General features: G+C 40.7%; 1 protein-coding gene across 2 annotated transcripts in view; it reads right to left on the reverse strand.

Annotated features, from left to right (window-relative positions):
• Window positions 1-23992, reverse strand: part of Cacul1 (CDK2 associated cullin domain 1) — an 81494-nt gene that overhangs the window by 43450 nt on the left and 14052 nt on the right. For both annotated transcript variants that reach the window (XM_006978468.4, XM_006978467.4), the window contains exons 2-3: window positions 4071-4197; window positions 2638-2740 (exon numbers count right to left, since the gene is read on the reverse strand). In XM_006978468.4, the coding sequence (XP_006978530.3) occupies window positions 2638-2740; window positions 4071-4197 (230 nt within the window). The remainder of the gene's footprint in view (window positions 1-2637; window positions 2741-4070; window positions 4198-23992) is intronic.

The raw sequence follows: 23992 nt of genomic DNA on the forward strand, positions 1-23992 counted from the left end.
CTCCCTGTCCTTGCACTCTGTCCCCATTTTGTTACCTATTTTAACTAGCTATTTAAAACTGGTTACCATCTTCCAAAAAAAGTCAATTAAATATTGGCAGGGTGGGGTGCGCCCATAATCCCAGCACCCAAGGAAGCTAAGGCACAAGAATCACTGGTGGTCTGGCACAATTGTAATTCAGCAGGTGTTTGTTAGGTGAAGCCCAGGTGAGATTGTCTCAAAAAAGCCAAGAACAGCTCAGTGGGGGAGCACTTGCTTAGCATGCACAAGACCCTGATTATATAATTCCCAGAACATCAAGGGAAAAAAAATTTAAAGAAAATAATATTTTTCAGACTCATTGGGATGTGTATGGCCTCTAAAAATTGCTGTGGGATGTTCTGTATGTTAAATATGTTGCTCTGATTGGTTAATAAATAAAACACTGATTGGCCAATAGCCAGGCAGGAAGTATAGGCGGGACAAGCAGAGAAGAGAATTCTGGGAACAGGAAGGCTGAGGAGGAGAGACCCTGCCAGCCACCGCCATGAAAAGATGTTAAGATACTGGTAAGCCATGAGCCATGTGGCAACTTATAGATTAATAGAAATGGGTTGATTTAAGATATAAGAACAGTTAGCAAGAAGCCTGCCACAGCCATACAGTTTATAAGAAATATAAGTCTCTATGTGTTTACTTGGTTGGGTTTGAGCAGCTGCGGGCCTGGCAGGTGAGAGATTTGTCCTGACCATGGGCCAAGCAGGACTGGGGAAAACTCTAGCTATAAAAAATAAATCCCATGATTTTACATCAAATATACCTTGACATTTACTAACAGTTTTTTAAATACTAAAAAGAAGAGCACAGCACCTTTATCTTGTTTTAATCTTTAATAAGTCTTTCCTAATAGGAAGTTAAAATTTAGTTTTGTAAAATGTTGTATTAGCTGGATGAGGTAACATAAGCTGACACAGATATGACTAAATTTGGGAGTCTAACCTGGTGTCTTTATGAACAACAAGATGACATTACCGACCAGACTGATTGTTCATCCAAGTATTATTAGTTTAAAAGCTACCTAAAGATTAATCAGTATCAATCAAAAGGACACAGGACAAACAGACCAGAGCAGCAAGCTGCCTTTAGGAGAGTTTGGGGAGAAAGGTGAGTCCAGAATTAAAAGCAAACTATTTAAGGCATAATAAACAGTCTTGGGGTTGTACAACTGACACAAGATACCCAGGCAGTAAATATATCTGTTAACAATTATGGTGTATTCAGTTACAAAAAGATGAAGAAAATAATAGGCAAAGTTGTATATTTTATAAAATGTAGCTCTGTCAATAAATGAGAAAAAAGAAGGGGGGAAAAAATAAACAACCTTGGGTCAATGAGGTGGATGAGAAGACGCCTGACACCGGCTGTAATGAACTAAGTCTGCCCTGGGATGCACACAGTGAAAGGAGAAATATGGTGATATTTTATTTGTGCTGAAATGTGATTTTATTTGTATGTTAATAAATGAAGTTGCCTGGGGGTCAGAGCTAAAGCAAGTCATTTAGCAGAAGTCTGGCAGTGGTAGCACATGTCCTTAATCCTGATCACATGGCAGGCAGAGTCTGTGTGTTCAAGGACATAGCCAGCTTGGAGACACATTCCTTTAATCTCAATACCAACCATAGAGACCTGGATGTCTGTACAGACAGGCAGTGACGAGGAGGTCATGTGGTTGGGTTTACAACCAATGAGAAGGCAGAACAGAAAGTCAATAAAAAGACACACACACAGGAAGTAGGTCTCTTTCTGAGGGGAAGGACGACAGCGAGGGGTAAGAAGGCGGTTTTGGTCTTAGCTCTTGGCTGCTGCTCTGACCTCTTGAGCTTTTAACTCTGCATTTGGCTCTGTGTTTCTTATTTAATAAAACCATTCAGAATTACATCTACAGAGAAAATCAACTGTACAGCAAGGGCACCCCGTGGTACATGTGCACACCGCGCCCCATACACACATAAGATAAAATGTAAAAAAACTACAAGGTGAGTGAGAAACAATTCACACACAAAGCCTACTGTTGGAGCTGTTCCTCACCCTGGAACCAAACTTGAGTGAGTTTCTAGGCCCTATTACTTCTACACCAGAATCCAAGTGTAGACCTGGCTCTAGCATGAAGCTAGTATCTGAGGTCAGGCACCCCACGAAGGGTTTTCTGCTGTTTCCCAGATATTAACATCTTCTGCAAGGGTTTGCAAATAGTTTCAGTTGTTCATACTACAAGTGTTAGAAACTAGGAGGCAAACCACTCACTCTTGAATGCTAACACAAATTCAAAAAAGAAGTTAAAATATATTAGACCTACTTTTTTTTTTAATTTCACCAGATAGTAAAGTTAACAGAGAACATGGTTTTAAATAAAAGAAATGCTAACGTTGTAATATGTTATGAGCTGAAATATATTCCAAATAAAAAGTTCCATAATTTATGTCAAATTTACAAGCAATTTATTCTAAAGATTAGATCATTTAGTCAGTTATCCAACTAGAAAGTATATACTTGTGTGGTAAATCAAATTAACAAGATCCCAACTGTTCATGAGACAGCCTAGTTCCACCCCACCACAAACACTCAAAGCAGCAAACACTGATGCACTCAGCTCCTTACCTGCAGCTCCTTGGAGACTCGCTCTAAGTGACTGGTTATCTTTTTAATCAGATCACTGTACATCTGTTCCGAGTGCTGCTGGCATACACACTTATATACACAACTGCAAGAAGAAACAGGCACAAAAACCAAGTCAATGAAGAAGCATTCCCCACAATTCCATGTTAAAGCACACTTTCAAAATAAAATTCACCAACCTACAATAGGTGATCAACCAGAAACTGGAAGAAAAATCTACCCTCCCCAGTCAGTGTTCTGATGGGAAGAAATGCAAACTAACTTCAAATGACCTGGACAATACACATTAAATAAGCATAAAATAATCCAAAATGAGGATATATCATCTGAATGTGGTAACCCCTTATAAGTCAGCTTCTCTCTTTTTTTAAAAAATACTTGTCAAAATAAGGAAGAGAGTGATAACCAGAAAAGAGAAAGTTTCTAACTCACAAAGGTGTTTGCAATACATTGTGGTGGTATTGTGTTCCCCAAAATATTGTGCACTCTAATAAACTTATCTGGGGTCAGAGAACAGAACAGTCACAATATTAAACATAGAGGTTAGGCAGTGGTAGCACACACCTTTAATCCTAGCATTCTGGAGGCAGAGATCCATCTGGATCTCTGTGAGTTTAATGCCACACTGGAAACAACCAGGCATGGTGACTCACGCCTTTAATCCCAGGAAGTGAGCCTTTAATCCCAGGAAGTGATGGCAGAAAGGTATATAAGGCGTGAGGACCAGGAACTAGTCTAGTTAAGCTTTCAGGCTTTTGAGCAGCAGTTAGCTGAGATTCATTCTGGATGAGGATTCAGAGGCTTCCAGTTTGATGAAACAGGATCAATCGGCTGAGTTGTCGAGGTGAGGTTAGCTGTGGCTTGTTCTGCTTCTCTGATCATTCGGCATTCACCCCAATACCCAGCTCCAGGTTTGTTTTTATTAATAAGTCTCTTTAAAATTCGTGCTACAATACATCTTCCATGTACACCAGTCATGAGGAACAACATAGATGTCACTTCTTCCTGTCACTGTGCTGATCTCATTTCCCACCCCAGTTCCTAATCTACTGCTTCCATTTACCGAGAGGTAACAAAATGCTGAAGAGAGTTAGAACTGCACATCGGCAAGCATCAACAGGATATATTTTTAGGGTCTCCTAAAAACCATGTATTTTTACAGCAAATACTCCACTAGTTTTTCTTACTGGCCTGGGAGGTTCTTCATTGTATATGACAGGCAAGCAAGCAGAGGTGGAAGTTAATAGTGTGGTATATACTCTATCTTGATTTGAAAAACACTTCTGAACCAAACCTCCAATCCACTAGGTGGAGAATATATACATCCAACTTCATCTTACATACTTTATATATCACATTCATGTTGTCAGCAATCAAATCCCATTCAAACTTGAACAAATTAAATGGTGACTTACCTGTAAATCTGTTCGTACGATATAGGTATATAATCACCAGGACTCTGGGTTAAAAGTTGATCTATGGCACCATCTAATTTTGGCCAGTATGTGCTCTTATAATCTTCAATTGTTATAACATTCATTACTACAAATAAAAATAAAATAAACATTACTATATGCAACATGGAAATACAAAGCATAGCAAGTGTATACTCATTTAAAAAAAATCTATCCTTTTATAACTTACCCATCCCATTCCAATTTTAAAAGAGAAAGAGAAAGTTAGGAGGTGGAGGCGGAGGCAGGCAGGTATCTCTGAGTTCTAGGATAGCCTGATCCACATAGTGAACTCTGAGACAGCTCAGTGACACTGTCTCAAAAAAAGAAGAGGGGGGGAAGTGAGGGGGAAAAGAGAAGAAAGGAAGAGAGAGGAAATAAGGGAGAGAGAATGATCAGAAGAGAGAGAGCATAAGCACACGCATACACACACAGTCAGGATATTAAGCAGCCATTGGCTACTTTCTCAATTTGCTGTAAGTTTCTATGATCAGTGAAGCATTCTTAAATATACCCTGACCCTCAAATACAGATTGTCACAATTATGTGATGTAATGAGCCATCAATGAACTACAAGAAGGTTCCAAGAACTGTGGCCTTCCATAATTAATCTTTATAGACACCCCTGGGGGGAAAAAAATCTACCTAATGACTGGACTACAGGGCCAGAGATTTAAATAACACTGTAGTCCCAAAAGAGGCTCCCACAAAATGTACTGAGATTTATGGTATCACAGTACCACTCAGACATACCTGGAACTTAACAAGCCCAAGGCAAAAAAGACAATGACCTAGAAACCTTGCACTGAAGGCTCACTTCATTTCAATGAACAGACTCAAACCCTCATCATGGATACTTTCAAAGCCTTAGCAAGCTGTTCCTAAGTCCAGGGATAACAGGTGTTTTATAAGAGGATACTAATGTTAAAAAGAGCTACCAGTGACTGATGGAAGCAGATGCAGAGATCCACGGCCAAGCCCCAGGCTGAGAGCTCCAGGAGCCCAAATGACGAGAGAGAGGAGGGATCATATGAGCAAGAGATATGGAGACCATGATTGGGAAAAGTACAGAGACAAATAGCCCAACTAGTAGAAATACATGAACTGTGATCCAATAGCTGAGGTACCCCCATGGAACTGGACTAGACCCTCTGGATAAGTGAGACAGTTGTTTAGCTTGAACTGTTTAGGGGGCCTCCAGGCAGTGAGACCAGGACCTGTCCTCAGTGTATGAGCCGGCTTTTTGGAACCTAGTGCTTAGGCTGAGACACTTTGCTCAGTCTTGGTGCAGGGACGAGAGGATTGAACCTGCCTCAACTGAATGTACCAGGCTCTGCTGACTCCCCAGGGGAGACCTTGCCTTGGAGGAGGTGGGAATTGGGGGGTAGTTTGGGGGGAAAGCTGGGGAGTGGGAGAAGGGAGGACAGAAGAATCTGTGGTTGATATGTAAAACAAATAGAAAATCTCTTAATAAAAAGAGGAAGAGAAGAAAAAAAAAAAAAAAAAGAACTACCCAAGGATCCCTAGATACCCAGGAAGATAAAAGGTAATAACTTCCAGATCAAGTATCTTACTGCTCATTTTACCAAAAGCTGGGAAGCAAGGTTAAGTGGCTTCCTCCAGAATGCATGGCTAATTCCAGACTGAGAGGCCAGGTCAGGGAAAGCCTTACTATTACATTACTAACATCTAACTTTAGCCATTAGGGATATATATATATCACTGCTATCATTTTATTCAATTGTCTCTAAATCAATTCACTTTTAGTGCTATAAAATGTATACTAAAGGGCACTTAAAGAATGACTTATTGACTCATAAGACAAAATGATAGTTTTTTTGTTTTGTTTTGTTGAGACAGGGTCTCATATAGCCCGCAAACTCTCTATGCAGCCATGAATGACCTTCAACTGCTCATTTTCCTGCCCCTGCCTCCCAGGTGCTGGAACTATAGCTGTATGCCAACACATTCAGTTTCAGTATAGCATAATCTTAAGTACATTTTGGGGATGTAACTCAGTAGAATACTTGTCTAGTACATGAGAAGCCCTGGGTCCAGTTATCAACATCATTGGGTGTGGGGAGCAGTACTTAATGTAAGAAGCCATATCCAAAAGTCTCCATATTTGTAAGAGTTCCATGTATATAAAAGTAACATAGGCAAAACTATAAGGATAAAAACATGTCAATAATTGCCAGGGAGTTACTAATAAGGAAAGAGCTTATTTATAAAGCTAACAGAGAGCTCTTTTGGGCATTGAAATGCTTTGTATGGAACTGAAATAACAATATACCACTCTATCTGTGTCAGAACCAAAAAAATTGTACACCATACAATGAATCAACAAAGCTGTAGGCTACAGAGGTAAAGATGAAATGGAAATGTGACAAGTCTAATTAACAAATGAATCACAGAGTCAACAATATATTGTAGAGCACTTGCCTAGCATGCATTAGACCCTCCTCAAAACTGGGAGAGGGGGGCCAATTATCCTAAAGACTTAATATCTCTATTTAGAAAATTTAAGCTCAGTGGCTGACAACTCACCTAGCATGTATGAGGCCCCAAGTACACTGCCTTAACTTTTGATTTAAAAAAAAAAAAAAAAAAAAAGTGTTTCTTATATAGCCTGGCATAGTGGTGCATACCTGCAATCTTAGCACTTGGAAGGCTGAGGAAGGAGGATTGTCTGAATTGCACAGTAAGTGCAAAGCCAGCCTGGAATGTATGATGAAAAATCTTGTCTCAATAAAAAGAAAAAAGAATGAAAAGTAAGTAAACTAGAAGATGTGAGTTCACAAAAAGACATTCCAATTCAAAATAAAACTTGTGTGATTTTTTTCAAAACAACTGCCACAAAGCCTCAAAATATATATGGGAAAGATAGCAAACTCACACAGCCTGACTCCTACTGCAAAAGTAGTTAAACTGACCATTACTGCAACAAAAGGAAACTAAGTCTAAAACATGAATAGGAGGAACCCAGGACTTGGGAGATACTATACAGTTGTCAAAAACTAGGAAACTATTAGAAATATGTCACTCATGGCAGGCACTTTCATCAACCAAATTAACTTTTTAAAACTTGGCACAAACCAGGAGTGATGGCACATGCCTTTCATCCCAGCACTCCAGAGGCAGAAGTAGGCAAATCTGAGTTGAAGGCCAACCTGGTCTACAGAGCAAGTTCCAGGACAGCCAGGACTACAGAGAAACCCTGCCGGAGTGCAGGGATGGGAAGGTGGTGTTTTGACACAAGCACCATAGAGAAGAAATTAAAAGCTAGTGCCCCAACTCTGAACTGCTGATGGGTAGTCAAAGTCTGTGAAGTGGACTAACAAAATAAGTGCTTGCTGGAGAAACAATCCAAGGCACACTATTTGCTGTTTGGAATTCCATTTCACATGGGCTGCTGCAAATCAAGGTGGTCCTACTCCACAATCCTTTTGCATTTACTTCTTGTGCTTTCGCCAGGCTGGTCTAGCTACTGCAAAGACTGATCATTACACTTCAACAGTGGTTCTCGAAGCCTGATGACAGAGGGAGCATCACTGGGAAGGCAGTTTGTCATAGGAACTGTCAGACTCCACCTATCTTATTAGGGTTTCCATTGCTGTGATGAAATGCCATGACCAAAAAGCAAGTTGGGGAGGAAAGAATTTATTTGGCCTACACTTCCACATTGCTATTCACTACTGAAGGAAGTCAGGGCAGGAACTCAAATAGGGCAGGATCCTGGAGGCAGGAGCTAATGCTGAGGTCATGGAGGGTTGCTGTTTACTGGCTTGCTTAGCCTTCTTTCTTATATATAGAACATAGGACCACCAGCCCAAGGATGACATCAACCACTATGGGCTGGGCCCTCCCACACTGATCACTAATTGAAAACATGCCTCTGATGTAGGCATTTCCTCACCTAAGGCTCCCTCCTCTCTGATGATTTTAGCTTTTGACACACAAAAGCAGCCAGTCTACCACCCTAGACCTGATCAGAACACTGGAGTTGGAAGAGACCCTAGAATCTGTTCAACACTCCCTTCACCAATGACCCTCAAGTCTGTCTAAGTTTGAGAACCATGGGCCCACATCACATACAGCTCAGTGTAGCCAGGGAAAGTCATACCTATTTTCTTCTCTGGGTTGCTAGTAAGTGGTCTGTCATCTTGCACTGTGATCAATTAAATGTAGAAATATATCAAAGACAATATTTAAAAAGGAGGCAGAAGCGCTTTCATACAAACTCACCAAAGTTCTACTTGTTACCCCTATTCCCCACCAAGAAAGCTACCTTAAATAGTATTGACTCTCTGACTTGGTAATGACAATTTTAAAATAAGCCAAGCTTAGCAAGCTAAACTGCATTTAAAACACAGCTTTTTAAATTAACTATAACTAATGACTAGGGTACCCTAGACTATTCATGACAGTGAGATACATCTGCTCCTGGCAGCACCAATTTATTTAAAAAAAAGGATGATGGGCATTGAAGAACCTCCATATGGAGTTTGTTTTTGTTGTGGCAAAGCTAGCCATTTGGGCAAGAAACTGCCCTTGCCTCAACTGCTGACAGTATGCTGTCCGAACTGAACAAGTAGGACACAAAAGAAGGCAACTGCCGAACTTTGCCTAGACAAGGTAGGAGAGTCCTTCAAAATTCCAGCTTCACAGAAAAGTCCATCAGATATTTTAGGTCTGTAGACCAAAGTTGGATGCCCCAATGTTACAGAGGAATCCTGGGGTGACTGTCCAGACAGTCAGATGTCTCTGTCATTTCTTAGTTTTGGAATTTGCTTGCTCTGCACTTCTGTTTACTCAGGTAATATTGTATCCTTCTCGGGTCTCTGATGGGGTTGAAGATTAAATAGTTATAATTACAGTTTTCCTCAGTTATGATAAAAAGTAAATCGGGTACAAAAATTTGGACTCACCAATATAGGATAGATAATAGAGTATTTTCTCTGAATTTGCCAAATACAAATGGACTGGACATTGTAAATGTAATTCTTACTTGATAGTTTTTCTTATTGTATATAATTTTACTGTATTAGAGTTAAAAACCTTTCCTTTTTATTTAGACAAAAGGGGGAAATGTTGTGGGATATATGTACATTGTGTGAAGGTGTGTCACTGTGGTTGGTTTAATAAAGAGCTAGACAATAGTTAGGCAGGAAGAGGTTAGGCGGGACTTCCGGGGACAGAGAGGTCTCTGGGAAGAAGGCGGAGTAACCAGGCAGATGGAGAGGAAACAGGATGGGCAGTACAGAGTAAAGGTAACCAAGCCACATAAAAGAACACAGATTAAAAAATATAGGTTAATTTAAATTATAAGAACTAGTTAGGAACAAGCCTAAGCTAAGGCCAAGCTTTCATAATTAATAGTAAGTCTCTGTGTCTTTTTTTCTTTTTTGCCAGCAAGCAGCCCCCCAAAAAAAACCTGTTTACATCAGGTGGAATGGACCAGGGAGAAAGTAGATGTTTTCTAAAAAAAAAAAAAAAAAGTCATCACTTGTTATCATAGCTTATTCATCTCAGTAACAAGCCAGTCAATGGGCATTACTCAAAACATAGTATCAGGCAGCACATTCTGTTCCCTCCATCAAAAGGGACTGACTGAACTCTTTGAAGTACTAGATAGAGGAGCTGAAGGCCAAGAATAAAACCTTCAGAGTGGGAAGGAAGTCCTTGGGAATAAGGGGAACAGATGGTCAAAATAAAAACAAGATGCACATTCTGTGGTGATATATTATGTGTCCTAATAAAATTTGCCTGAAAGATCAGAGGGCAGAACAAGCCACTAAATTAAACATAGAAGCCAGGCAGTGGTGGCACACACCTTTAATCCTAGCACTCAGGAGGCAAAGATCTGTCTGTATCTGTGAGTTCAAAGCCACCCTGAACTACATGAAGATTGACTCAGTCTAGGAGAGAAACACAGCCAGGCAGTGGTGGCACATACCTTTAATCCCAGTACTTGAGAATCACACACCTTTAATCCTAGCACTTGAGATCTCATGCCTTTTCTTAGGAAGCACACATGCCTTTAATCCCAGAAAGTGATGGCTGGGCAAAGAAAGGTATATAAGGCATGAGGAGACAGGAACTAGAGGCTTTTCAGGCTGAAGAGTCCTAGAGGTAAGATGTGGCAGTGACTTGTTCCTTTGTCTCCCTGATCTTTCAACATTGACCCCAATATCTGGCTCTGGGGTTTTTTGTGTTTTTTTTTACTAAAAGACCATTTTAGCAATTACAGCATTCAGGCAAATTTTATTAGGGTACACAATATATCACCACATTATTCTAATAATCAAATGGGAGTGTTTAAGAAGTAAAATCCAGCTTTAAAGAGACATAATTTACCTAGGGTGTAGCTTAGTTAGCTGGTAGAGTGCTTGCCTAGCAGGCACAAAGCCCTGGAAGGTGCACTCACTCCTGCAACCTGAGCACTCCAGAAACAGAGGCAGGAGGATCATCTCAAAACAAAAAGAAAAAGAAAATAACTTGACACAGAACCGTGACACTAAGTTACTAGAAGAACTGGCCAGTTTAAAAACTGGCGCCCAACGTGTTGGCTAGAGTTTCCACCTAAAACCCGAGTAAAAAGATTCTAAAACGAAGCTACAAACAGTTCCTAGTTGTCTCTTTCAAGTTAGCGGCAGCCTGCGTGTTTGAGCTACTATCTACTATGGCGGGTTCCTGGCGTGCTCGACCTGCAGTATGGCAGGAATGAGTCCTCTGCAAGTGGCATGTTAAACTGCATGGTGGATTTAGCCTTTGCTAGTACAAAACAAAAAAAGGTTTCTGGGCTGCACGCTGCTTTGGTAGAAGCATAGACCCACTATTTCTGAGAATTGATGGCTCCTAGAGCTGGTGGAAAACGTACCACCGCTATGTTGGGAAGCTGAAGTGGGCGGAGCCAGCAGCCACAGCACCGTTTCAGTCTTAGAATGCTGCAGTTTAAAGCAATAGGCTCAAGGTAATATAAAAAATAAGCCATGTAAAGATGGCTACCACACAGAGAATCTGGATTATGTTTTCTTTGGTATTCATAACTGAAGAAAAACATTTGATTGCAAAAGCTGTTGAGTTATGCCAAAATGTATATTTTAAAGGTACCTTGACTTCAAAATTTGGATGTAAGGATATGTTGCTTTGGAAAGGAGGCTCTGTTTTTGTTTCCACAGAAAGCCAGAGGCTATGGATTTGTTCCAGATTAAGATACATCAGGTTTGACCAGCCAAGACCCCCTGAAAGGTCTCCGATGACACCATGGCCCAGATAATCCAACATCCAGATCGGATTCAAGGCAACTGGCTCAGACGATACACCCTCACGAACTACTCCATAACCCTAAAATTTTCTTTGTGTCCCCATAAGATACAGCGCCCCCCTCCAGCAGGAAGTAGTAAGAGAAGCTACGCCCAAATTCCCAAGTATACCAAGCTGGTTTTGGAGATGTGTAAAAGTTAAAACCTTCCTTTAAAAAAAAGAAAGAAAGAAAAGGGGAAGTGCTGTGAGATGGTCTGTATGTCAAATGCTCTGATTGGTCAATAAATAAAGCACTGATTGGCCAGTGGTCAGGCAGGAAGTATAGGCGGGACTAACTGAGAGGAGAATTGAGAGAACAGGAAGGTGGGAGGAGACACTGCCAGCCGCCGCCATGACAAGCAGCATGTGAAGACGCCGGTAAGCCTCAAGCCACGTGGCAAGGTATAGATTTATAGAAATGGATTAATTTAAGCTATAAGAACAGTTAGCAAGAAGCCTGCCACGGCCATACAGTTTGTAAGCAATATAAGTCTCTGTATTTACTTGGCTGGGTCTGAGCGGCTGTGGGACTGGCAAGTGACAGAAATTTGTCCTGACTGTGGGCAAGGCAGGAAAACTCTAGCTACAAAAAACAAAAACAGTCCATTGTAAACAGCCTGTTCCTGAGGAGAGAAAATCTAACTCTGAGCCACTTACCTGGTTAGGTTTTGATTTGCCAATAAAAGAGAGCATCTACCTGAAACCTAGTAAAGCTACATTTCTTTCTACCTGGACAAATTATATGAAAAAGGTTTTGGGTATTTAGGGACTTCTAAGTTTGGGGGTTTTAGAGAACTTAAAATGCCTGCTGTGGATACTATGAAGTCACTGTTCTTATAGGTTCTAGAGTTATATTCACATAAACATATCACCAGATAACACTGGCATCTTGTTTTTATTCAGGTCCTCATTAATACATTCCTTAGGAGTTCTGCCCTATTCAACTGCTCCCAAAAAATACACTGGTCTAGGAAAGGAAGCAGCAAGCCAGCTATTTGCTACTATCTAACATACTTTGTTTCAAATGAAGTACTCTTCCCAGACACTGAAAGGTTGTAAACATCATTACTGTTCTATTGCTTAGAATGCATTTCTGCCCTAGGAATAGACTAAGAGAGTAGGCCCGCCTCCAACAGAAGATAGTTTAAGAAACCAATACTCGATGCAGAGACTACTAGCAAGATGGAAACATCTGTTCCTACAGTACAGTACAGTGTTGTGTACTGCACAACACAGCTCTACAATTCTATCATCACATTTCAACTTGAGACACAGCTGTGAACAAAAACTCATCATGACAGCACATGTATGAAATGGTCAGGGTTATCATGACATCTATTATGGTACCAACTCCAAAATAATCCAAACTCTCACCAAAGTAAAAGTATTTAAAATAGGAAATCTGTTCGCAACTACACTAACTTCAAGTATGCTGTTGCTTTAAAATTCTTTATTGTCTCCTAACATTTCAACAGGTTGATCACTCTTTAGCACTGAAGTCAAAAATGCCTGAGTTCCGAAGACGAAACAAAGACAGGTGCTGAGGTGGAGATCAACAATAAAAGGAATGTTCAAGTCCAATCAAGAGAAATAAATATACTACTTCCTGCTCCATTTATCCACCCCTTCTTTTTCTTAGAATGAAGATCCTTCTCTTGAAAACTGAACATCCCCAGAGATAGGCACTCATATACTAGCACTTGCCAATTCTTTAATAAAACAGCAGGCTTTGCATCCAATCAACCTAAAGTGAAGCCAACATTTACAACTTGGCAAGGCTGTCTTAACATAGAAGCAATCTAGGTGCTTCTAAAATAAAAAATACAGTCAAAATCTAATAGAGATAAATAATCAGGAAACTCTCAGACAATTAAGGGAAATAGAAGACAACAAAACCTAGCTAACTGACAGAAAAACTAGAAATTCCACATGACTACCAATAATTCAAGAGAATGAAGAGAACGGGAAAAATGTCAAGAAAAACCAGATACTGACATATTACAACATAAGAAAGTATCCCATAAGCTTCCTCAAGAATGAAAGTCAAAGTAGCATTTGATGCCATTCATTGTAGACAGCAAGCTTAAAGTCAAGGATAGAACATTTCAAAAGTTCCAGGGCAAATTCCAGTTAAGAATTCTTGTGATACCTAGGGGTGGGGTGGGGTCTAGGAGGGATGGGAGGTGGTAGTAATATTCTCCATCTCAACTGCCAATTAGGTAAGTATGAATGCAGCCCATTTTTAGCCAGGCAAGATCTAACATTCTTTATCAGGAACCTACTAGAAGACTTCTTCAAACATGCACGCACACCCAGACAGGAATGTATCACAAAAAAAATGCAGATGCAACCATTGAGGCTGAAGGTGTAGTTGAGCAACCATTGTTGCTGAGGGTGTAGTTGAGCAGCAGGGCCCTTGCCTAGCATGTATGACTGGGTCCAAGGTTTGACTTTCACCATCACCAAAAAATAGAGGGAACAAGGAAGAGAAGAAAGGCAGAGAGTGAGTATGTGCAGTCACTATATCCACCCGGGAAGCTGCTCAGTGACAAGTATACCTTAGCCCTAAGGAACCAAAAGGAAAAAGTGGACTGGAGACTTCATAAGCAAAGATCAAGTCACTAGATGTACAATCGAATGATGCTGTTGAAAAGTTTTAAGAATATGTTCAAGCCACCCGTGTTAGCACGTGCTTTTAATTCCAACACTTGAAAGGCAAAGGCAGGCAGATCTCAGTAACTTCTGGGCCAGCAAGGGCTACAGTGAGACCCTGACTTAAAATAAAACAAAAAAATAAAAGAGTACGTTCAACAAAAGTATGTCAAAGTTCTAGATCAAAGAGAATGTAATCTGAGTACTTTTTCAGCCCTTCAGTGACTATCAGGTCTTCTACAAGAGTATCAAATGCTCTTAACCACTGATCCATCTCTACTACCCTCCTAAACTTGTATTATTTTAATAACAGCAAAGGTTTTTGTTCTTTTTTTTTTTTTTTTGATGAAACTATAGGATCTCCAATATTCTAAGGTAAGAGAAATGAAACAGTTCGAGTTCAAACCATTCATCCTCCCTTCAACCCCAAATTTATGTAGACTCCAATCCCTAAAGACCTCTAAATATCTGAAAACCCTTCTCCAAAGCTCCATCTCTTGTCTACAGTTGCTACAGCCTCAAAATGGTCATTGTCTTTACCTCTCTCCACTCACACTAAGACACAACAAGGGCACTCAATCCCTCAACACTCCCTTTCATAGCCAACCATTTCTATCTTTTCAGGTTTAATTTGTGCCACTCCCTCCTACACCCTGTGCTTCCAAAATAACCCTGGGTCACAGAATGCTTCCTCTGCAAGGAAATCAGAGTCCAACTACTCCCCACTTCTCATTCTTCTGGCAAACTTCTCTTCATATTTATAAGGATTCTCCCTCTCCTTCCCTCCCACCCCCTCTCTCTATATATATAATATTCTACGCTATCAAGTATGTACACAACCCTAGCATCTAGTCATAACACACTAGCATTATGTCTGCTCATCATCTCACATTAATTTTGTCTCATTCCACAGCCTCATTATCAGAAGCTGAAACACTACTTTAGCAAACAAACACTTGCTGAATATAATACCATTCAGACATCTAATCACCACATCTGTAACTACATACTATAAATCTACAGAGGCTAACAGCCAAATTCTCAAAACAGAATGATGTAGTATGAATCTTAAAAGTTCTTATTAATAAAGTCAAACCCGAGGCCAGTTATTGGGGTGAATACTGGAAGGTCAGAGAGACAGAACAAGCCACAGCTATCTCACCTCATCAGTTCCTCAGCTGGTCCTGTTTCCTCAGACTAGAAGCCTCTGAGTCCTCATCCAGAATGGGTCTCAGCTGAATTACTGCTCAAAAGACTGAATGCTTAACCAGCCACATGCTTAACCAGCCAAATGCTTCTAGTTTCTGGTCCTCACGCCTTATATTCCTTTCTGCTTTCTACCATCACTCCCTAGGATTAAAGGCTTGCTTCCTGGGATTAAAGGTGTGATGAGTCACCATGCCTGTCTGTATCCTTGAACACATGGATTTCTGCCTCTGGAATGCTAGGATTAAAGATGTGTGCTATCACTGCCTAACTAGTGACTTTTCTGTTCTCTGACCCCAGATAAGTTTATTAAGGTACACAATATTTTGGTGAACACAATACCACCACAGAATGAGACACGAGACTAGTTTATAGTACGAAGACACTGGAAAGGGACAAGACTAGTTTACAGCACTGAGACACTGCAAAGGGACGAGATTAGTTTATAGTACTGAATCACTGCAAAGGGACGAGACCAGTTTACAGCACTGAGACACTGGAAAGGGACGAGACTAGTTTATAGTACTGAGACACTGGAAAGGGACAAGACTAGTTTACAGCACTGAGACACTGGAAAGGGACGAGACTAGTTTATAGTACTGAGACACTGCAAAGGGACAAGACCAGTTTACAGCACTGAGACACTGGAAAGGGACGAGACTAGTTTATAGTACTGAATCACTGCAAAGGGACAAGACTAGTTTACAACACTGAGACACTGCAAAGGGACAAGATTAGTTTATAGTACTGAATCACTGCAAAGGGACAAGACCAGTTTACAGCACTGAGACACTGGAAAGGGACGAGACTAGTTTATAGTACTGAATCACTGCAAAGGGACAAGACTAGTTTACAGCACTGAGACACTGGAAAGGGATGAGACTAGTTTATAGTACTGAGACACTGCAAAGGGACAAGACTAGTTTACAGCACTGAGACACTGCAAAGGGACGAGACTAGTTTATAGTACTGAATCACTGCAAAGGGACAAGACTAGTTTACAGCACTGAGACACTGGAAAGGGACGAGACTAGTTTATAGTACTGAGACACTGCAAAGGGACAAGACCAGTTTACAGCACTGAGACACTGGAAAGGGACGAGACTAGTTTATAGTACTGAGACACTGGAAAGGGACAAGACTAGTTTACAGCACTGAGACACTGCAAAGGAGGACAACAAACTTCACACAGTGCCCAATAACCTACAGTACAATGTGCATGGTTTAGAGCTCAGTTTACAAAAGAAGTAAGCTTTTTACTTCTTTTGAAGAAAAATTTTGTGTTTTCTTCAGAGATTTAAAACTAAGCTTTATATACAAATCAAAAGCGGGTTTGTCTCTATCAATGACATTTTACGTGATAACCAGTTTGTAAAAATCAAAAAGGCCCCAATAAGATCCTGCAGTTCAGCCTATGGATCATATTCATGGTGATGCTTGCCAACACAGTAAGCTAGGTGACAAGCCAAACACCACATTTGGAGTTTATCAACCCATTTGCAAACTGGAAGACAGGCCCTTGACAACCAAATGGAAAATTTAAAGTTTAGTAAAATCAATTAATACTTTCAATCAATTCAAAAGTTAAATTTTAGTTGATACTAGAAAAAAACAGAGTAATTTCACTAGATTCAATTTGAAATATTATAAAATGTCTGCTCACCTAGGGGCAAGAATTATTAGTGATGTGGGTTACTAAGTCTCCTCAGATCGAAGATGCCCACTGTTGCCCTCTGGCAACTACACATCCTCTCATATATGTGCACATGCAACTACACCCACACCACATCCACACACAGTCTCTTTACACTCTGACACATCAGCATCATTCACAGCAAGACCCTTCCACCCATTCAGCCATTCATTCAGCCATTATTTGTCCTGACACACCTTTAGTTCATCATGCTTTCTAATACACTCTGGAATACTCTATTTAACATCTATGGAATGTTAACAGATGTAGACATTCTGATAGTGTCTTAGTAAGGGTTTCTATTGATGCCACAAAACACCATGACCATAAATCAAGTTGGGGAGGAAAGGTTTATTCAGCTTACACTTCAACATTGCTGTTCACCACTGAAGTAAGTCAGGGCTGGAACTCAAACAGGGCAGGATCCTGGAAGAGTGCTGTTTACTAGCTTGCTTTCCCTGGCTTCCTCAGCCTGCTTTCTTATAGAACCCAGGGCTACCGGCCCAGGGATGGCACCACCCACAATTGGCTGGGCTCCCTTCCATTGATCACTAATAGAGAAAATGCATTACTGCTAGATTTCACAGAGGCATTTACTCAACTGAAGCTCCTTCCTCTATGGTGACTTAAGCTTATGTCAAGTTAACACACAAAACCTGCCATTAAAAATAGGCTACATTAAGATACGCTAATCTGCCGGGCAGTAGTGGCGCACACCTTTAATCCCAGCACTTGGGAAGCAGAGGCAGGGGGATCTCTGTGAGTTCGAGGCCACCTGGGCTACAGAGTGAGTTCCAGGAAAGGTGCAAAGCTACACTGTTGGGCCCTGACCAGTTCCTTGGGTAGCTGTTGCCTTGCTTGCTGACCTTGATCAGATGTCCTCCCTATGCTAATATCCTGCCAGTTTCATTCCTCCTAAACAGCTTACTAGAGGTTCCTTGTTTGCATATTCTGCATATTGGTGTAATGCTAGAATATAAAACATCTGTAGCGAACTTTTGCCCTCCCAGGTTCTTCCACTGTGCTGTAAGCCTGTATTTAAGGCCTCCTCCCTCCAATAAAGGGCATTCTACTGAGACGAATGACCCGCTGTCTTGTCTCTATTTTAATCCTCAGCCCCTTGCTCGGACATGGTGAATGGGTAGTAGTGTGGACGCTACACTACACAGAGAAACCCTGTCTGGAAAAACCAAAAAAAAAGGATATGCTAATCTAAACAAAAAAATTTTTTTTAAACTATCTTGTTTTTCTGTCCTCTCTTTGTCTCTACAAAACAAAATAGGATCTAAAATAAGCTCTTCTCAATAAGATCACATATGAAGCCGGGCGGTGGTGGCGCACGCCTTTAATCCCAGCACTCGGGAGGCAGAGCCAGGCGGATCTCTGTGAGTTCGAGGCCAGCCTGGGCTACCAAGTGAGCTCCAGGAAAGGCGCAAAGCTACGCAGAGAAACCCTGTCTCGAAAAACCAAAAAAAAAAAAAAAAAAAAAAAAAAAATCACATATGAAGGACCACCACAGCCAATCTCAGCCATTAATATTGTTCTGGGAAACTAGTCCCAGGCTGCACCAGGGCTGAAAGAAAATGCCCAGAGTCACAAAATTAAGCGGTTTCTATCTAAGGGGTAGGAAAAGAACACATATGTTGATGGTAATTCTCTTTATTCTCTCATGTTGCTCTCTTTTCTCATGTTGGCTCCTGCTTTTGTTTGATCTTACAGATCAAATAATATATACATACATATATATATATATACATATATATATATATATTCAATAGCCTCTTTCACATTGAATATACAGTTACATTTTAAGGTCACATTTCAGTAGACGATAACAAACAGAGCTATCCCAATACATACAAGTAACAAATCTCAACTTCTTAATTGGCTGTAAAGTACAACTACAGCTGCAAATAAATCAGTCATTACATTATCTAACATTTTGTGATTAAGAGAAATGTCAGGCTTTCTAGAAATGTTTACCGAAAGAGAGCTGTGTCATAAATGCTTTGGTAGGAACTCAGGTTTGCCTTAATTTTCTTAATATGCATTCACTAGGGTATTCTCCAATAGCACAGTGACAATAAAAATATTTTTAAGTCTTGAAATATACTTTCCTATCCTGTGTATAACTTCTGATTACCCAAGGACAACTGTAGCCCTCATTAGGGGCTGGAGTCAAATTATTTTCTGTAGCCTTGACTAGTCAGAATATATTTTTACAAATTGAGGTCAGGAATGGGTGCAAGGACTAAATCATTTGCTAGCTAGTAATAATTGGCCTATCTTTGTATTTACAACCTAGCCAGGCAGCTCAGCTGTGTGACCATGTGATAGCAAGGCACCTGTGTAGACAAATTTCTAAATGGTCTTATTAAATAAAAAACACAGAGCCAAATATAGGGGTGAAAGCCTTAGAGATCAGGGATATAGGAAAAGCCACCAGCCAACCTTACCTCACCAACTCTGCAGCTTCTAAATGCATCTTACTTCCTATTTACCCATGCCTTTATGTGCCTTGCTTTTCTGCCCTCTCATTGCCTCTTCTCACTTCCTTGTCACTGCCTGCCTGTACAGACCTCCAGGCCTCTATGGCTGGTACTGGGATTAAAGGTGTGTGTCACGATGCTTGGCTCTGTTCCCTAGTATGGCCTTGAACACATAGAGACCCTGCCTGCTAAGTGATCGGGATTAAGGGTATGTGTTACCTGACTTTGTTTACTTAAAATGACTGGCCTTTTCCCCTGATCTCCAGGCAAGCTTTATTTAAAGCACAAATAAAATATCACATTTCCCCCCTTTTTGACATATTGTGCACCCCAATAAACTTATCTGGGGGTCAGAGAACAGAACAGCCACTAGATAGACATAGAGGCCAGAAAATGGTGGCGCGCGCGCGCACACACACACACACACACACACACACACACACACACACACACCTTTAATCCTAGCATTCTGGAGGCAGAGATCCATCCGGATCTCTGATTTCAAAGCCACACTGGAAACAGCCAGACAAGGTAACACACATCTTTAATGCCAGCACTTGAGATCTCTTGTCTTGCTTGGGAAAGACACATGCCTTTAATCCCAGGAAGTGATGGTAGGAAGCAGAAAGGTATATAAGACATGAGGACCAGGAACTAGAGGTTTTTAAATTTTTAGGCTTTTTAGCAGCAGTTCAGCTGAGATCCATTCGGATGGGGATTCAGAGGCTTTCAGTCTGAGGAAACAGGATTAGCTGAGGAGTTGACCAGGTGAGGTTAGCTGTGGCTTGTTCTGGCTCTCTGATCTTTCAGCGTTTACCCCAAAATCTGGCTCTGGGTTTGTTTTTATTAATAAGACCTTTTAAGATTTGTGCTACACACCTGGTCTAATCTAAAGCTCTTTAGAAGCTTTGTGTCACTTAATGATGTACAAAAAAACCTGTAACTGTAATTCTCAGCATAAAGATTAAAGGAATTTAGCCAGTCTGGACTCAACTGTTTTCCTATGTCAGCCTGAGCTCTAATATAAAACAGTTCTCAGGGATTTGTAATTCCTGACTTGTGCAGTATTTCTTTGTATACGTATTTATTCATCAAACCCTGTGTAAGCTAACAATATTAATATTAGATGGGCAATACAGTTTAATGAGGAGTCATCTTTTAGGCAGTCCCCAGAATAAATGCCCATTAAGACTGAGATATAACCATGATATGGAAACACTGCAGTACAGCTGGTAGGGAGATTCCACAGCAGTTTCTAAACATGTGAAATTACAGACAGAAGCAAACAATATTCAGAGTCCATGGCCTCGTAAGCCTTGCTTGAAACAAGGTTCCTCCATCAGAGAATTATTCGTCGGGTGGGTTGACATTTGAATTATTAATTGTCATCTGCTGTATTATTCCATGGACCATGGCAGGCTGGAACCTCCAGCTCATTCCTGCTTGATCTGGAAAGCCCCATTCCTCTCTCCAAACCACGCCCTCTCAGAGAATCTCCAACAAAGAAAGGCGCCAAAAAGCCCAGTGCCACATCCTTGGCAGCTGTGGCAGCTCCTCCCCCTAAGTTGCCAGTAGCCCAAGACCCCGCCTGAAGTGGTCAGGTTTTTACCATACTCGGACACAAACCCAGCTTGTGGAAGACATGACATCACCCCTCACCTATAGGGTATACATGCTCCCTGCTTTAGTTAGGCCTCATGACTTCTCTGGCTTCAATCTCTGGGGCTGGAGGGCTCACCTAGGAGTTGCTTTGATCAAATAAACCTGTTCTTTTGCTTTTTCAGTTCAGTTTGATCTGGCTTACTACACTGGCGAAGAAACCTATTACTATGTTACACAGAAAAATTATTAAATATAACATGAGCAAGAAAAAGAAAGAAAAACATAACAAAACAACAAAAACCCTTTGTTATTATGTAAGCCCCTAAGATTTGGAGGTTATTTTCATAGAAAGCTAATTTTAAATGAGAAGTTTTAAAAAATGCACTTTCCAAATTAGATTCTGCCAAAGGAACACACTTTAGAGCAATCTGGAAGATCAAATCAACACTTAGGGCTTTGCAGTACTACTGATCTTTCTATAAACACTAGCTTGAGAGTTTGTGGCAGTCAAACTCCAGGGCCTCAGGATGAGACAGGTAGAGTTGCAGAGGTGATGTAAACGGTGACAAGGGCAGCAGTCCACTCTCTGGAATGGTCACTGACTTCCATCCTTCCAACCTGCCAATATTTATAAAGCACCTAAGTTCCTGTCCTCAATCCTCTCCTTCTCTGGACACCACAGTTCTTGTACTGAACTGTGACTGGCACTACCTATAGGAAACTGGCTCAAAGGCTCAGAACTAGTTTTGGTTTTCTTTCACAATTGAGTTTTACAGCAGTGATGACTTGCCATCATTTTGAAAAAAGCTCTAGCAGCACATGTGGACATGTGAAAAAATTTCTACAGAAAACAATCTAGTAGGCTGCTGAAGCAGTTATGGAAATGAGAACTAAAAAGACTATGAAATCTGATCAGAAGAGGGAGAGCCTTTTTGTCCCAACCATCCAGTCCCAAATAAACATACTTATAAAAGAAGTTTATATTAATTATAAATCCTTGGCTGATGGCTCAGGCTTATATTAACTAGATCTTACATTTAAACTAACCCACTTCTATTCATCTATATATTGCCACATGTTCTGCTGTGGCTTACTGGTCTCTGGCATCTTGCTTCTTGGGTGGCTCCTTGTGTCTCTCTCAACTCTCCCCTCTTCCTCTAAGTTCTTAGTTTGATTGTTCTGCCTAACCTTATCCTGCTTTGCCATAGGCCAAAACAGTTTTATTATCAAACAATGAGAGCAATACATATTCACGGTGTACAGAAGGCCCATCCCATAGCAAGTAGGCTTAAGGAGAATGTCTGGTTCATTCTGGCTCAAAGCATGTAAGATCTTGGCAAAACCCATCAAAGGATCTCTCAACGATTAGGCTGACACACAAAAAAGTTTATAGACAGAAAGTCTTTAATATTATGGAATTACCTTATGAATTTAATCCAAAGTCTAAACACACCTATTAAGGAAACTAAGTACAATACCTGTGATTTAACAGAACCCTGAGCCCCAGAATGAAGCCAGCATGTTGAAAGCTGATCAATCTGAGCCCATGATAGCTCCAGGCCTCTAGCTAGAATCAGACTTCACAGAAAGAGCAAGTGCCAAGAATAATGAAAAAGAGGTGGGTAACATTCCATAAAAACTAGAGAACTTTAACACCTGACACTGGCAGAAACCTGAAAACGCACTGGGAATGGATCCTGAGGGCACCAAACACTAAGAAAGCTAACTACAGATAAAAGTCCTTAGAGGTAAGCTTACTGAAGATTCTATTACCATACCACCTAGGATTTGCTCAATTAACAACATCTGGACTTGATGTCAGCCCGCACTACAGTCAGAATTCCCAAGTGAATCTGTATAAGCAGATTAGACAATAAAAATGAAAAGATCAGTGAGCATGAATACACGGCAATAAAAACTCTCTTTGTGGGCTGACAAGATAGCTCAGCAAATAAACTTACCGTGCAAGCCTGACACCCTAAATTCAGTCTCCAGAACCCACATGAAGATAGGAGAGAAATAACTCCATAAAGTCAAGTCAATATCCTCTAGAACACACACACAGTTTTTAGAGAACTATCTTTGTTCGAAGAGCAATCCAAAAAAAAAAAAAAAAAAAAGGAAGTTAACAGTGCTTCAGTACTTATGACAGAAGCAATCTGCCAAATGGAACTGGGGGTGGGGGAGATAATCTGACAAACTCTAAATCCAGGAAGCTCAGAAAAACCAACAAGAACAAACACTTTTAGAAAAACTAGCCCTCAAGAAACATCATAGTCAAATTGCTGATGCTTAAAAATGATAAAGCAAAGCTAGGAATGTGGTGGTTTAGTTTGTAGAGTGCTTCAAAAAGCCCTGGACTGGATAATCGGCTGGCATAAACTGGGCACAATTCCAGCCCTCCCAGGGTGGAGGCAGGGGCATGAGATGTTCAAGGTCATCCTCAGTTACAAAATGAGTATAAAGACAGGGTGGGCCAAAAGAGACCCTGTTAGGATAGAGAATGGATGAGTGGATGGGTGGGTGGATAGGTGGGTGGATAGGTGGATGGATGGATGATAGATTAAAAAAATATTAAAAGTAGCCAGAAAAAAAGGGAAGTATCACCAAGAGAGGAACAAAGACTATTCAGACATTCAAGAAAAAAAAACACAGACTACTTACTGGAGGGAGGGCGCTCATGACCCCCACACCCTTAGTAGAAGCTATTGAAAAAATCAGTTTTCTTTGAGGGTGTGAATTCTAGTAGGCTGATAATGCTCTCCAATGGGTGGTGACACTATGCTTAGAGTAGCACTGTACAGATGGGTTATGAAAAAAGGTACACATTAAGTTGGTAGGAGGTGGAGATACAGAAGTGAATCTGAAGTAGTTAGGAAGGAGTAGGAGGTGAATATGATCAAAATACATTGTATGCATGTATGAAATTTTCAAAG

The sequence above is a fragment of the Peromyscus maniculatus genome, chromosome 1, assembly GCF_049852395.1.
Source record: "Peromyscus maniculatus bairdii isolate BWxNUB_F1_BW_parent chromosome 1, HU_Pman_BW_mat_3.1, whole genome shotgun sequence".
Lineage (NCBI taxonomy): Eukaryota > Metazoa > Chordata > Mammalia > Rodentia > Cricetidae > Peromyscus > Peromyscus maniculatus.